The following is a 16699-nucleotide window of genomic DNA, read 5'->3' as shown; positions in this document are numbered from 1 at the left end:
GTGGTGTTATGGTTATTTAGTGGGGGTTAAGATGCAATGATTGAGGTTACATAAGCGAAACTTTGCCTAACGTGTTATTAAATTAATACATTGATTGATTTTGTACATTAAAATAACATAAATTACCTAACTGCAGCACACTCACCTATGTGGATATATGATTGGGTTTATTATATGTACCTTCATCATTACACGACCGCAGACCAGAAGAGCCGAGGTGAAGGTGGCCATGACAATGGTGCAGCACAACATCCCATTGGCATTTTTGGATCACCTGAACCCGCTGTTCAAGGAGTGTTTCCCTGATTCCAAGATAGCACAAAAGTATTCCTCGGCCAGAACAAAAACAACAGCCATCATAAATAAGTGTGTAGCCCCCTATTTGATGGATGAGCTGGTGAAAAATCTTTGTGATCAGCCCCTTTCTTTGGCCACTGATGGGTCCAACAATACTGGTAAGTGTGTTCGTGTTGACCATGGATTCTGAGTTGCGTCTATGTACAATTAATGAATCTATTATATATTCTTATAACTTGTGAGCAATAAATGCAAGAAGTCACACACAGAATTGCAAACATTCTGTAAGTGTTGGATAAATTTGTGTCGTCACGGGGAGAGAGAAGATGAATCCACTGACCGTTAAACTGTGGAGTTCACAAGGGGTGATTCGACAATTTCTCAACATGGGACGTCAGGGACCAGCTGTGGCACCGCATAGGCAAAATGAATGAGGTGCTGGAAAGGCACAATATCCCATGGCCACCCGTGTGGCCCTTGCAGTTGACAATGCTAGTGTCAATCTGGGAATCAGGGATTCCATTAAGAGCAGGGTCCTGGACCAAAATCCATCCACCTAAATTGGCCTGGCTGTCCTTGCCACATTGTGCACAATAATGCACACGCTGGTGGCTTGTTGTACTCCGAGGTAATGGCTTGACAGTCACAACTGCATTCTGCATTTGCAATATTTTACTGAGTTGGCTACATTTTACATTATGTAAAAGTATTAAAACTAACCCTCCGGATGTCAGGCTTTGATGTTGAAGGTTTCTGTATCGAACTTGCCTACTGGTGTAAATCCAGCACTAAGACGAAGAACATGCTTGATGGCAAGTTATCCCCACATAACACATTTATTGTATTCAAAAGCAGTGATTCAGAAATTGTTTGAAGGACCACTCTAAAATACATATTTTGTTCTATTCAGAATTCTGCATGTTTTGTGACACTAAGTACATAGAGGTACTTCAGCATTTGAGCATCAGGTGGATCAGTTTGGATCTGGCTGTCAACCCCATACTCCGCCTCTACAAGGCCCTGACGAGCTAATTCAGATCCACTGGTATGTAGTGCCATTATAATTGTTTATGTAAATAATGAAAAATACACATTTTGAGGAGCCTGTTGAGGTTCATCTCCCCTCTACCAGGCACTTCTGCCTACATTCTGTCTGTTGTTCCAGAGGCAGCACCCATGTACCTATCTACTCCATGGGCAGGTACATGACTTAACTGTTTCAGATAGTGTATTGGTAATGTCAAATAGTATAATTGATTCTTACATTAATGTTTATGGATGGGGGGTTGCATATTTTCTGTATTTTAGGTGAGGGCATTCATCCGAAAGCCGATGTCAGAATTCTTGAAGCCTGCAGCTTTCAGAACAACAAGTTCGGAGAGTGTTGATTTCAGGATCAGGAAAACCAACTAGCAGGTGAATACAATTGACTGATATATTATTTGACCATTTTATAGAAACTGAAATAATCTACACGTATATAGTGTGGGCAAAATGGTGCAAGGGTGAGAAATAGCGTGTTATCTTTTTTGCCTTTCAGATCTCCAACTTGGTATTGGACTGACTACAAAGGCCACGTGAGATTCCCTCGGGTGACGTCACCAAATTCTACAAGGCAGCAAGAGGCTTCCTGCTAAGGTCTACAGAATATGCATTGAAAAAGCTACTGCTGAATGACCTCCTGCTGCCACATGCTGAGTTTGTGGACCTTAGGCAGAGACAAGACTCGCATGTGGATGATGTGCTGTACTTTGTCCAAAGGTAAATTACTGAACGCTTATTTTCACTTAACCAATACTTAATTTAAACAACGTGAGAAGTTAAATAAAGATAAAGCGTTATTTTGATTTTCACCAGCAGCTGTGATGGGTGAGCTATTGAAAAGAGTTGTTTCTTTCTATTTGGGTAGAGAATTAGTTATAGTTTTATGGAGGTTTTATTTACAGAATTCAATCATCTAATGGAGAAATTAACATCTGAATATTTTTTTCAATTCTAATTAATGTTGCTGCAATTGTCTTTGCCCAGATACAATCACCTTCTTCCTTTTGAGGACCCAAGTGACCAGGATAGGATTTCAGATGAGTTTCTGGAGTACCAGATGCTGGAGGAAACGGACATACCTGACACCATCTGGAAAAGTGCCCTGGTGAGTGTTGGAGAGGAAGACCAATTCCATCGTATGGACATGGTGTGGGCACATTTGACTATGTGGAAGAGCCGAATAACCGGTAAAGAACAGTTCCCCAGACTTGGGAAGGTGGCACAGCTTGTTCTATGCCTACTTCACTCTAATGCGGATGCAGAACGAGTCTTCTCAACAATTGGCCTGAACAAAACAGAGTGTAGAAACAGACTTGCAGTAGATGGGATGCTGTCGTTCATTATGTGCATCAAAGGTAATCAGATCGAACCACCGGTAGAAATGATAATCAAGTCCAAGTCTGCTGCTTATAGTTGTACTAGGCCAAAATAGGCCCTTGTGTGTGTGTGTGTGTGAGCGAATGTGAGCGAGTGTGTGTGTGAGCGAGTGTGTAGGTGAGAGAATGAGTGAGTGTTCATGTAAATATTTGGCTGAATGAGTGAGTGAAAGAGTGTGTGTTCATGTATATATTTGGTTGAGTGAGTAAGTGTGGTCATGTGTGGATTTGGCTGTGCGAGTGTGTGTGTGTGTGTTCATGTATTGGCTATGTGTCTGGAGTAGGATAGGTTCTTTTGTTTCTTTTTGTTTATTTCTGGTTCTTGCTACCATTCTGGTTCTCCTCTTCCTGTAAACCCTTGTTATTGTCATGGTTCTGTGTTTCCGTCTCTGTCTTTCCTTGTTGGGCCGCCAGATGGTGGCACTTCTGTTTTGTGTCCTGCTTGTACCATGTTTAATTGTATTATTGTTTTCAATTGTTCAATTATTGGTTCTTGGTTGTCTCGTTTTCCCTTCCCTCCCTGTGGCCTGATTGTGCATAGTGCCCTGCTGTGTCTCGTCAGTGTCTTGTCTATTTAAGTTCCCTTCTCCCAGACTCAGGTGCTGGATCCTTGGTTGTGTTTGGTGATGTGTACTTTGCCCATGATTCTGCCCTGTGTGTTCCTGTCCATGTTCTGGTTTCCACGTGCTTTTGGATTTTCTGGATTTTCTTGGTTTCCTGTGTTTTTTGAAGTTTGTCTTGGTGTTTTTTGAGAGTTGCCCTGCGAGGCCTTTTGTTCCCTTTTGCCCTGAACTTTTAAGTAAAGTCTTTTGTTCATATCATTCAGAGTTTTGAGTTTTTCCCCCTCAGCGTTTGGGTCCTAACCCTCCACGCACCCTGACAAGTAGAGGCGCCTCGAAAACACTGGGAGAGGCGTTTTCGATGCGATATTTTAAAAGCCTTCGCAACATGCTCACACAGACATAAGTGCGGTAATAAATGCTGTCTCGAAAACTCTTTTTCTTCTGAAGCCCCTTTCACACAGCTAAAAGGGGCTTCAGAGGCGCATCAGAGGCGGCTCGGATGCGGTAGGTCTCCTTTCCCACAGAATTTGTAAAGCAGTGTTCGAGCCGTCTTTACCTTTCACACACAGTAGAACTCAAATCTCGTGAATGAATTGTTTATGTTCCGTTACCATAGTAACACACTTTTATTAGAATTAAAGTATATAGGTTTCTTGTATGTTTGAGGGTAAATATATAGCTCTTTATTTGTGTTTATACAGCTTTTTCCTTCATTTCCATCAGGTATCCCAATAATTCTTGACCTGACTGTACGTGAAAATTTTATTACACAGCAAACATTAAGTGATAGACATTGAATATTTTAAATTGTGTTTATTGCTTTTACAAACAGTTAATCATGCGCATAGGTCTCTTATGATCTAAAATAATACATAATGTAGATATATCTAAAAAGAAAGTTTGCTGTACAAAAAATAGTAGTACAAGATTTATTATCAATTATGATAAAATATATTTTTTAATTTCAGTTAATACACTTTAGTGGCATAACAACAGAAAGGGTCATATTCACACAAATTGGGTTGTTGGTTAATAATACATTCTTTAACTTTGTATTGTACCTCAATGTATTCAACTCTATGTTCACAATGAGATTCCTTGACAGATCCAATGTCTCTAAAGATTCTAAATGACTTACAGTGACTTCAGAGGGCCAGTGTTGTATTCTAGAGCAGCAAAGAGTTAACTCCAAAACATTTTGTAGACCAGCCAGCATGGGCATTTCAGAGAACATGTTTCTGTCCATATGCAGGTACTGCAAGCTACTGTTATTTGGAAACACTTCCTTTGGTAACTGGGCAATGGAATTACCTGATAAGTCAAGCACTGCAAGTTGGTGCAAACCTTTCAAAAGATCATCTGGTAGAACTGATAAAGAGTTGTTAGAGAGTGTAACTTTGTGAAGTAATGGAAAACTTTCGAATGGAAGAGGTGGCAATGTTGAAATTCTGTTATTAGACAAATATAGGTATTTCAGATTGCTCAGACCTCTCAGAGCAGGAAGTACAGATCCAGTCAGTTTGTTGTTGCTGAGGATCAAATCTGTCAGACTTTCTTTTTTGGCAAAGAATTTACTAGACAGGTATGTCAGGTTATTATTGGATAAATCCAAAATCTGAAGCTGTGATATTGTGTAAAATACCATTGTTGGTAGGCTGGATAGCCTGTTGCCAGATAAAATCAAAGTGTTTAAACTGTAGAGGCCGTCAAATGTATTATTCTGAAGTTCTATGGAATTGAAGGAGAGGTCAAGGTAAGTAAGATTGCGTAGATTTCTGATTATGTCATTTGGGAGGCCTTTCAATTTATTTCTAGCCAAGTTTAACCAAACCAGCTTTGGGGTTGGTTGGAATATATCTGTAGGAATTGATTGAATATCATTTTCTGAAAAATCCAGAGACAATAGATTGCAAACATAATCCAGTGTGTCATTCTCAGGAATTATATTATTCTTTGATATGTCTAAAAAGGTTAGGCTTGTTAAGTTCCAAAAAGCTATGGAAGAGATAACCGTTAGCTGGTTATCTGACAAAAATAATGTCTCCGTTTGCTGAACAATATCTTTGGGAACAGTGGTGAGACCAACGTTGCGACAGTCCGTAATTGATGCATAACATACGCAAGATAAGGGACACCCCTTTGCAGGCAATCCTACATTCAAGAAGGTGAGAAGCAGGACTGTGGGGAAGATATGAAGTGTCCTAAATGTGAAAAGAATAACAGATGTTATTAATGGCTAACACATGTTAACAACAGTCAAATTGTGACTCAAAGTATAATATATACTTTCTGTTCTGAATATCTGTATATTTCAATATTTTACTACTAACCTCTAACATTATATATCTAATTTATGTCAAAATAACGAGGCCACTTAATACTTCTGCCATGCTTGGCAGAGTGTCGTATCCTGCAAACATTTTAGCTGGCAGACACTCATCAGTAAGAAAAGCAGACATGGTGTACTCACATGCTCGTAGCTGTTCCTCTGTCTGTTAAGATTTAAATGAAACAACTCTTTTTCTGCAAGGGCAGTTTACTCGTGTCGCAACCAATGGTATTACAACATATTTTGGGAAAAAACTCTCACTCTGTGTACTTCAAGCAAGCTTGTGTAACACTAAACAAACATGAATTGATTTTAGTACCTCATGAAGGTCTATGTAACAGTCGCCTTGGATTATTAGTTTACATTCAGAAAAAAAACATATTTAGATGAAGGAATCAGACCTGCACCAAATATATACAGTTGAGAGGTTTAGTTTATTAATTAGTGGCCTGCCCTTGTTACCATACATTCTCTTTCTGTCTTGTATGGGAGTTCTATGGAAAAGCCACACACTGTCCTAGACAATGGTGAAATGGTAATTGGCCACAGATACCACAAACATCTGACTAATGACTCGTCCCCTACATCTCAGCGGTAACACAACACTTGGATTTCCCTACCCACATTTATTTCTCCAGGTTGTCACTGCAAAAAGAGAATTGAGTTCTCATTGGATGAGCCTGTTAAAGATTTAAAAAAAATGTTTATTACGGATATGGGGATAATGTAGATAGTTGCACATTGGGGCAACAGAGTGTGAAAGGGTATTGGGACCGTTGGGACAGTATTAATTAGCCTCTGGCAATGGTCGATGCCGGTAGGACATGTACAATGAGCTCCATAATGTTTGGGACAAAAACAATTGTTCTTGATTTGGCTCTGTACTCCACAATTTTAGATTTGTAACCAAACAATTAATTAAAGTACATATTCTCATCTTTTATTAAAACATATTTTTTTACATTTTGCATTCACCATCTAGAAATGACAGCACTTTTTACACATAGCACTCTCAGTTCAGGGCACCATAATGTTTTGGACAAATGGTGTCACAGGTGTTTCTGAGTAGTCAATTCAATTATTTGCCCCATCCCTGCACTTCTTGGTAAATTGTATTTGTCCTAATACTCTAGCTTAATCTTCTGCCTAGTTTGGCTTTGCAGATGTTAGACCAGGATAGTGTTCATTGTTCTCGGCTAGAAATAGCTGTACAAAATAAGTAACTGCACCTTACTGAACCCGTGTTCAGCAGTTGTCTACGATCATGAAAATGCACTTCCTGTACGTCGCTTTGGATAAAAGCGTCTGCCAAATGAATGTAATGTAATGTAATGTTATTCAATTGCTTCCTTAGAGCAGGTATAAGAGAGCTTTTAGTATCTAGTCTTAATTCTAAGCTATTGATTGCCTATGCTGTCTGTTATTGGCGTTTGTCAACATGTGAGGACCAGAGTTGTGCCAATGAAGGAAGGAAGTGAAGGAAGCCATCATGAGGCTGAGAAATAACAATTCCAGAACACGTTCATGTGCTTATGGTCCTCAGCTTCTTAGTGACTGGCACAGAACAGAGAAAACATATCGCGGTCACCCTCCGGGGTAATTCCAGACAGCGACGTTGCATCTTGGCAACATGGTGCCAGGAGGATAACCTCTCTCTCAACGTCTGCAAGACTAAGGGGATGATCGTGGACTTCAGGAAGCGACGGCGCGCGCGCGGGGGGGGGTCACACCCCCTATTCACATTGCCCCCATTCACATTGATGGAGCTGAAGTGGAGAGAGTCTCCTGCTTCAAGTTCTTCGGGATGGTTATCAATGATGACCTCACCTGGTCCAGGCAATCGGACGCGGCAGTAAAAACTGGCCGAAAGTGCCTATACTTCCTGAGGAGACTCAAGAAGTTTGGCATGTCTGCCAAAACTCTCACCAATTTATACAGGTGCACCATTGAGAGCATCCTCACTGGCTGCATCACTGCCTGGTATGGCAGCTGCTCCGCTGCCGATCACAAGGTCCTCCAGAGGGTGGTGAAGACAGCGGAGCGCATCATTGGCAGCCACCTCCCCTCCGTACTAGGCATCTACCACACACGATGCCTTAGGAAAGCACAGAAAATCATAGACTACAGCCACCAAGGCTATGGTCTGTTCTCGCTGCTGCCGTCTGGCAGACGTTACCAGAGCATCCCAGCACTGACTACCAGACTCACAAACAGTTTTTTCCCCCAGGCCATCAGGCTTCTCAACCAGCAACATTAATCTCAGTGATCACATTGATCTCCACAATGTTTGCTCTAGCCACTTTCTATGTACAACTCAATATACGTTACCTAAAATTTAATGTACATATTCACTGGCACTTTATATTTATAATTACACTCTATATTTATCATATTTAATACTCTTATTCCTATTGTCAATATTCCCCATCTTTACAGGCTTTGGTACTGCTCTTTCTGCTATATATATTTTTGCTATTCTTGTTATATGTTTGCTTAGTACGTAGTTGTTGCTTGCCATGTCCTAAGAATTTCATTGTTCAGAATGACCCTACCCTGTGTTATACTGTGCACTTTATAAATAAATCACTTTGACTTTGCCAGGCTTTAGTCTTCCCCTGCCCTAACACTGGTTTCACTATGGAATAAATGTATTCTTTTTTTTCTTTCTTGGCGTGTACTTTCATTTACAGCACTTCAATCTCCGATTTAGATAACTTTTTATCTTTTTTATTATATCTTTTCTCGGCCATTTAAATTGCCTACAATGGAATTCTAAGCTCCTTATATGGCATTTTCAGGCGACCGTTTATGCAAATTACAAGTTCTGTGGAGGTGCATTTCATTTACGATTAATTGGTATTTATCAACATTCGCACTTGGATACAATGACCCCAAACATACTTTTCAAAAGATGGAGAATTATTCATTATTGATTTTTTTTTTTTTAAGTTTATTTTAATTATTTTACAGGGGACAACACAACACAACCGTTGGGCCAGAGTTAGCTACATAGCTGATTTACATTTACAATTTACATTAGCCAAGTCATTCACCCGATCTGAATCCAACTGAACATCTGTTTCATATGTTGAATAGGAAATTTAAGGCAACTAGCCCCTGAAACAACCAGGGGCTGAAGATGGCTGCCGGTACAGGCCTGGCAGGGCATCAGCAGAGAAGATCCTTCGCACTTGGTAATAGCTATGGGTCACAGACTGCAAGCAGTCATTGTATGCAAAGCATATGCGACATAGTACTAAACATAATTACTTTAATTTACATAACATTATCATGTCCGAACGTCATGGTGACCTGAAATGTGGAGACTAAAAATGCAGTAATTTTTACATGGTGAAACCAAAATGTATTTTAAAATAGGCTACTCCTAAATAAAAGCTGAGAATCTGCACAGTAACCACATCTGAATTGTTTGATTACAAATTTTAAAGTAGTGGAGTACAAAGTCAAATCAAGAAAAAAGGTATTCGGCCCAAACGTTATGGAGCTCACTTTATGCGCTGTAAAGGGCTTCTCGATTTTCACCACTAGATGTCAGTAATCTCACACTAAAATCCCAGCTCCCTGAACATGGGGAAACGCCAGTCTGCTTCTGGGACATAAGCAGATTTCTGCGCAAACGCTCTGCATTTCAGTGATGCTAAATCATACGGGTTCCAGAACATGTCTGGCTGGCTAACTGTGATTAATTTACTCGAAACAAATCTATAGTTATTCGCCTATACATTACTAAGTACAAACTGGCCACACAACTCTGGCATCTTTTTCATAACCCTAAAATACATTGTCTTTATTTTGACATAATTAAGCTATAACAATAAAAACATGCGATAGATTTGCCAAAAAACAAACAAACAAACAAAATAACAGCAGCTGTTTTGCACTGATTACCGGTGATTTCTTTGCGTTAGCTGGTTACCATGGGAACACTACGAACGCTTCTGCTGTTTCTGAAGTAAGTGGCCAACTATGAGCGTGAAACAATGTTGCAGCTCCGTGGAACTTTAGTCTCCAATTAAGCTAAACATAAAAATGTTAGAGAAATCAAATATCCAAACACTGTAAGCAAGGTCCTTTTATAAGAGCATGATTTGATTTCATTGTATTTGCCATCGCAGAACGTTGAGGTTAATCCACAAGAAAGTCACAGGAACCAAACTGCAAGAATAATCACAGACAAGTAGCCTCGCCAGTTTGTAAACGCACTTAAAAATCATAAACAGCAAACCACATATGCGGATAAAATGCACATGCATGGAACACATATGCATCCTTGGCCTAGTATGTTGATTAGTTGTCCCCTAAAAAATATAAATTGTATGCGTAAAATCCAAAATACATTTATTTTCCAAAAAACGTTAAAGCACTTCTATGAAAATCACCAACCAAAAACCTCTGTATCTGGCGTCTCACGTCAACCCCTGCTATTTCCATTTAACTGTATGTTTGGGTTGTGTGAGCTCAGGACTATGACCATCTTCTGTAGTCTGTAGGCCCAACAATTATCCGAATTTGGCTACCGTGATACAAAATTATACGATAGGGAACGTAAAAGCAAGAGGCACCTAGTTTAGGAAGTACGTTACATAGGCTATCAGTAATTAACTCCTGTATGTTTACTCCAGATAAGATAAATGTTTATGACATATGACGAAATGGCTAACTTTACCACAAACGATGTCACTTCGCTGCCTAAACGGTTAGTTTACTACACCAAGCCAGAACGATAGATGCAGTATGAAGAACTGGAACATAAAAAAAAAAGTTTCAGAGAATAATTGTTCTCCTATATAGGCTACATGTCCCTTTAAAGTCTGTGTAAGTTGGTCTTTTTTATTATGGAACATTTCAATTTAAACAGGAAACCTCATTTAAACAGGAATGAACCAAACATAATAATAATACACCCAACGTCAATGCATATGCATACGCAATGCTAAAACATGGCATGGGCTATCAAATTATAAGCAATATTATGATCCGTTTCGTACGTCACATATTTTGCAAGCTAAAGTAGGCGGAGAGGCAATGAAACTGAACCTGCCCCCGTTTGCGTTCAAAATGGCAGTTTTCAAAGTGACAGGGTGGCCTTAAACAGTGGGAATAAAATAATCCGCTAACACAACAGCTGGCAAAACGTATCGACACCAGGAGTTTATTTATTATTAGAAAGGTAGGTAGAAACGATCAACGAATTATCTTCTTTATAAAGTGTTTGCTCACCTGCCTAGTTACCTAGTCAACTAACTTCACGTTATGCCCACCATACACTAGGCTACATGATGTTTTGCTGCTGTGGGAAAATTGTAATGATAAATAATTTCAGTTTTCGCTTAATCAGGGTGCTGAAACACCAGTGATTTAGAAAATACTCGTTAAATATGAGGGTACGCTATACGACTGAAGTCGTGAGAAATAGTAGGCTATAATGAAACTCAGGAGGAGTTAGATAGCAACGAATAAGCATTAACACAGTTCACAACTAGTTCGATTTTCCAACTTTTTTGTGCATTTATATTGATCTCGATATGCTGGAACTTTCTAGTTGAACTATTAGCTCAATGGCAATGGCAAACCAGCCAGCCATATCTCGAGTTGAGAAGCAAAACTCGACTTTATTTTCGACTAGTATTTTTAACGTTTGCCTCATCTTATGGGTCGTTGTTGCAACGTTGCCGGGCGTGCTCAGTGCTAACTAGCTACCTGTCAATTGTAGCCACTGACGATTTGAAAATCGCTAACTTGCGCTGAACGTTGGTTTTGATATTTCTGAGAAATTAGAAATAATTATCTGGAGTCCTACCAAACTATTTAGCATACAAAAAGTATTGTAAGAATGTTTACCTTAGCTCGCTAGCTAAGTTTCCTGACAAAAATAGCTGACTAGATATTTTGACTTGCCAACGTTGCAGAATTATCTAAAATGCAATGCAGTGCCTTTCCAAAGGACCTATAGCTTGCGTTTATTCTTTAGTGGGTTGGGGAGAAATGAAATGAAGCTAGTTCTTGCCAGATGGCTGTCAAACACGATCACCTCCCAAAACATTTTTATTTAGAACTTTGGCTAACAGTCGATGTTGGACTGAGCGCAACAAGTATGTGGTTGAGAATATGTTATGCGCTCTGCATCTCGTTATCTATCAAGCTGTTATTATCTGTGCTTGTTGATTTTTAAATTATGTCAATCAAACGTTTAGATCCACCAGGTTGAGATGTGGCGAGTAAAAGTTAAAATGTAGGCTGTTGTAGTTGGCTAAGATGCTTTTAGGGAGCTAATTAACTATAGCTGATTTCTAAATAGTTTCTATATGTTGGCTAAAGCCCGTTACCACCAAGCAAAATTGTGATTTTCTTAATTAGGCTTTTAAATGCCACGTTGCTGCATGAAACTAAATATAGCAGCTGTTTGACCGTGCTCTCGCATCAGGACGTGACCTAAGACGTTGTTGTGACAAACACACACACACACACCATGGAAATTAGTCCTCATCACATTCATACCCGCATGACCGTCCAGAAAAAAGCTGACGTTTATATTTGGAAAGTCTTAAATTATATGGGACAGTATATCTGTATTTCTGTGGATGGACTATCGGTGATGTTTACCGATGTACACCACTTGCGCATTTGAAAATGCATGTTATATTAAACATAACTGGCTAAGAGGAATTAATAAAAAGCTAATGTGAGCTAAAGCCTCGATGCTTTCGTAGTTCTTGTCACGGAGAGCATTGTCTAAGATGAAACTGAATTGATTTTCTCAATTTAAATCAAAGCATCGTGGCCATTATATATGCTATTCAGTACCATAGTAAATAAATAAAATTATTATTAATAACAATAACAACAATAATAATAACTTGTCTGATTGAGTACTTGTCTCTGCTGATCAGTCGGAGAGAAGATGTATTTTAGGGCAAGCCAAAGGGCGTGCACTTTCATCTTGGCATGTTTTTGTTCGTTGGAGAGGTTGGGCGTAGTGCGAGCATCTCATGCATAATAGATATTAGTCGGGGATGTGCAGCTGTGAGCTGACAATGCTTGTTAATACTGCGTGGTAGTTGACTGTTAGTAGCTACTCTACAATCAGACACGATATAAAAATTGCTTTGAAAGTAAGTAGCTGATTTCACTTTTGTGTTCACTTTTCAGCGCCAATGGTGTATCTTTGTGTGAGGTTAATTAGGATGACAGCGAACTAATCGATTTGTTTCCCACTCTCGCCAGTTACCTTTTAAGCTCTGACAACTTTCTGGATTTGCATTTACTTTTTTGTAAAACCTCCTCAAATCAGTTGTCTCTTGATATTTTGAATTGACTGCGGTAGGTTTTAATTTAATGTCCAAACTGTTTTCCTTAGTACGATTGTGTGTGTTGCTGAGAGAGAGAGAGCTGGGTGTGTTATTGAAAATGTTTAGCCTACTACTATTTACACGACAGACAGCGACGGATTATTTTGTCCCCGGATATGAGTGTTGCCTTTTTCTGTATATTCATGAATGTATTTGTCATCTCGAATTATGATTCAAAGAAACAGACTTAATGTTACATATTTAATCGCTGAACTATATAGATGCAGAGCAACTGACAGGGTGGGTAAACATGTTTTTTATTTGAATTCCATACATTATAGGAAATTAATTTTGTGTGACATGTAATTTGTGTATTGCTTGTATCACTGTATTATCGATGATGCAGTTTGTTTCGTGAGGCAAAATGAGTGGATTAGTCTGAATAGCTAACTTATTAGAATTTTCCATTTTGAGTAACATACTGTGTCCTATTGTTGAATTCACTTGTCTATAATATTAATTGAATACAGACTAAAACGGTCCTTTTCCTATTTTAATATGGTATTGGCTTTTGATATTGTGCAAATCGCAAAATTTTGGACTGATAATGCCAATAAATGATCAGGACTTTATGATATAACAGTTTTCTTGTCAGTTGGCCGTTGGATATTTCAGTCTGGTCAGATTTTGCAGCTAAAACTGTGGATTTCCAAGTGGCATATCAATGTAGCCTATATGTTCTTGTAAAACTATGACTTTCGAAGAGACCAAATGTAAAAGATTTAATTCTCAGTCTTTCATGTCACAGATTTTAGTGTCTGCAACATAGAAAAGTTTTATAAAGTTAATGACAATGGAAGAGTGCTAGAGTGGTGGCAGAAGGTTAAGGCAGGAAGGAGGTAAACTTAATGGTGACCATGACTACAATTGTGAGCACTGATTGAGAGAGGCTGTGTACTATGAAATTCATTGTATTGATGAACTGCCGAATAGTAGGCTATAGTCAGAAAATTTGATATCCTATCTGGTTTTGGTAAATGGTTGAATTTGTATCAGTGATACCTGAAAGCGTTAGAGACTGCCACATAGCCTAAATAAGGTTTGAACCTGCACTGTAACCTTATTGTCAAATTTCTGATATTGGTGCATCCCAGTCTTCTCGTCAGCTTCATTATCTATGTCGTTGTGTCTTCTCGTGGTTAATCTCGCTCGGTGGTCTTTCTTATGTGCTGAATTTATAAGACTATGGACACTAACCTTTTCATGCTTGCGGGCATGGCATGTTATGACCATGGCACTGGAATCTTCCTCAGTTATTTCTGAAGAAGATGGAATAGACCATTTTCTGGGATGATGCTGCTACCGACTGGCACTTCTGATTACAGGTTTTTTATAAATCCCATCGAGTTCCGACATTATTAGCCCCACGCATGATAGTAACTTAAATTGAGGGTTAAAAACTGATTTGTGGCCTCCCAGGATATTGGGTGTATCTCACCACACAGTATTTGTTAAACCATGCCATGTAAACACTATTCAATGGGACTGTTACGATAATATGGTTTTAAGTTCCCCTTAAATACAGCTGGCAAACAGCCTCCGGCATGCTTTCAGTAAAGTCTGGATTGCCTTTAATAATATTTACTGTAAACTGACACTGATTATGAATGTACTGTTACTCTTTAAGTAACCAATGCCCAGCCAACTTGCGCTAGGTTTGCCACACTACACACGACATTGTAAGAACAGGACCAGTACAGATGAGGTGTGGTTTTGGATGTAGGCCTCCATGTAACTGTTTTAAATGTGACAGGTTATCTTCTGCAGACAGATACAATGCACACTCTGGACATTGACCCTCCCTTACCAAAGCTTTGGCCGTTCCTAGCTTAAATACACAGAACAGCCTGCCTCGTGCCGACCTCATTGTTTTAAATATGTAGGCTAATGTTAAGGTGTCTGGGAGTTTTCAGTACGTCACGGTCGTTTTCATATCAGCCGAGGCTGATAGCAGGGTTGAATCTGTTTATGTGTGATCTCAGAAGCACCCGGGAGTGCATGAGTTGCAAGGCTGGCCGCACTAAACAAGCGGGGCACGTGCGCCCCGTGGCGACTTCATGGGCGCGGTCGTGTTTGTGGTGAACTCCATTGTTCTGAAATTGAGGCTCTGATGTGGAACACTGCTGCCACGGTGCGGTAAAGATGACTGCTTTTGTCCAAAGCCTGTAATCGGAACTGTAACGTCAAGGTGGGGGGTGGCGGGGGTGGGGGTGTGGGGGGGGGCGTTGACTTAAACTCAAATAATGAGATGTGGGGTAAGAGCCGAGTCCCCTAAATCCAATTAAGTAAACCGCGCTCCAGTGCAAAAACAGGCCTGCCTACAACTGGGCCGTAGTTACTGCGGCTTGTCGTTATCACTGATTGCCCTCATTTCTCTTGATGGCTCTGAACAGACGACCAAGATCTATCTGCGTTTATCATCATTTGTCTGTTTGAGTTTCAAACAAAGTTTCCTCGTTTTCTGGCCATTACGTTCGAAACCGGCAACAGCAGTCTCAATTTAAGAGGCTTAGACATCCCGAAGCCAAGCTTTTTAAAATAGTGGCCTCTGTCGAGTGCCTTGTTAGGAAGCACAAACAACTGTGGCGTTCATTCTGCACTGAGCCCTGAAACCTGGACATAAGATGTCCTGAGACGCCTGAAAGTTCCTGTTTTCGAACAAACATTTATGGTTGGATTGCTCCCTGTGATGTGTTGATAGATGCTACTGTAAGTTGACAGGAGCGTTCTGATTGGTCTGAATGTACAAGGGCTGAGTTTTCCTACTGACCAGAAGTGTTTAACGTGGTGTGCTGTGTTGCCTGTTCCACAGACATGGATACCACCACGTCTCTAAAGATGTCCACTCTGGCCACCCAGAGCCTCTTCAGCGCGGTAGAGGAGGAAGACATGGCGGCCATCAGGGCCCACTTGGACAAGTTCAAGGAGGTGGACGGACGCAGCGAAGTGAGTCTCCAGCAGACACCCTCTAGTCTGGCGAAGTTAACCATCACTTACATCAGTGCTCCCCAACCCTGGTACTAGAGATACACAGGGTTGCTAATCAGCATGTTTCGTAATTGATTAGTTAAAGTAGTTGAAAAAACCTCACCTGGTTTTTGGGGGCTAATTGCTTGTTTTAATTGGGCAGTTAACAGCCTGTCTCCATTGTATATTAAAGCTCATATTAAAGGGGGCGGGGTTTCAGCACTGTTGCTGTTCACTTGTAACTTTTTGCCATTATTTTCAGTTATATCCAAATTTTTCAACTGAAATACGACAGGCTTGTATATTAATTTTGAAGGTGACACTGCCACTTTTGCTGCACCGTTAAGTCTGGTGTGATACACTTTCTCCCTGCTGTTATTGGGATTTAAACTACTGCTTGCCACATGTGCCACGCCCACACATTATATCTTCACTGACACGTCCCTGTGGGCAGTTTGTCCGAGAATGTAAAGGCCTGTAAAGTTCTCTCAGTCTCGTCCCTGATGCTAAAGGCAGGTTCGGGCGGAAATGGAGAGGCTCGCAATTTACGACCTGGACTGGAGTCGGTCGGTGACCCGACCGCTGGAGACAATTAGGCATAAATTGATTGCTGTTTTTGAAGCAGGCTCTTTAGCACTCCAGCCCCTGGCCCACGGATGTGGAAATGAAACTCTAATTCAGCGGTTTGAGCCAGCTCTGGTCTCCTTATTATTCCTCTCAGTGCACTCCCTCGCTTCTAATAAAACCTGAACT

General features: G+C 40.2%; 2 protein-coding genes and 1 long non-coding RNA gene across 7 annotated transcripts in view; 2 read left to right on the top strand and 1 right to left on the bottom strand.

Moving 5' to 3' along the window:
• Positions 1-1200: 1200 nt before the first annotated feature.
• LOC118212544 lies at positions 1201-2846 on the top strand. The gene is made up of 5 exons (XR_004762264.1): positions 1201-1342; positions 1463-1498; positions 1606-1713; positions 1838-2058; positions 2326-2846. It is a non-coding gene; the product is annotated as an uncharacterized LOC118212544 (long non-coding RNA).
• A 1227-nt stretch (positions 2847-4073) lies between these two features.
• Positions 4074-5837, bottom strand: LOC118222656 (phospholipase A2 inhibitor-like). The gene is made up of 2 exons (XM_035408404.1): positions 5751-5837; positions 4074-5481 (listed from the first exon to the last, which is right to left on the bottom strand). Coding segments are annotated over exons 1-2 (1239 nt in total). The 5' UTR covers positions 5753-5837; the 3' UTR covers positions 4074-4244.
• A 4809-nt stretch (positions 5838-10646) lies between these two features.
• LOC118228800 (kinase D-interacting substrate of 220 kDa B-like) overlaps positions 10647-16699 on the top strand; it is a 53537-nt gene continuing 47484 nt past the window's right edge. The window contains exons 1-2 of one of the 5 annotated variants that reach the window (XM_035420266.1): positions 10647-10800; positions 15792-15925. In XM_035420266.1, coding sequence (XP_035276157.1) covers positions 15794-15925 — 132 coding nt within the window. In that variant the 5' untranslated portion in view covers positions 10647-10800; positions 15792-15793. Of the gene's footprint in view, positions 10801-12587; positions 12743-15791; positions 15926-16699 lie in introns of those variants that run through there. The other 4 variants (XM_035420247.1, XM_035420229.1, XM_035420257.1 and 1 more) reach the window with 4 other exon arrangements.

This window comes from Anguilla anguilla, chromosome 1 (assembly GCF_013347855.1).
Source record: "Anguilla anguilla isolate fAngAng1 chromosome 1, fAngAng1.pri, whole genome shotgun sequence".
NCBI classification, from domain to species: Eukaryota; Metazoa; Chordata; class Actinopteri; order Anguilliformes; family Anguillidae; genus Anguilla; species Anguilla anguilla.
This window is presented reverse-complemented; position numbering and strand designations above follow the sequence as displayed.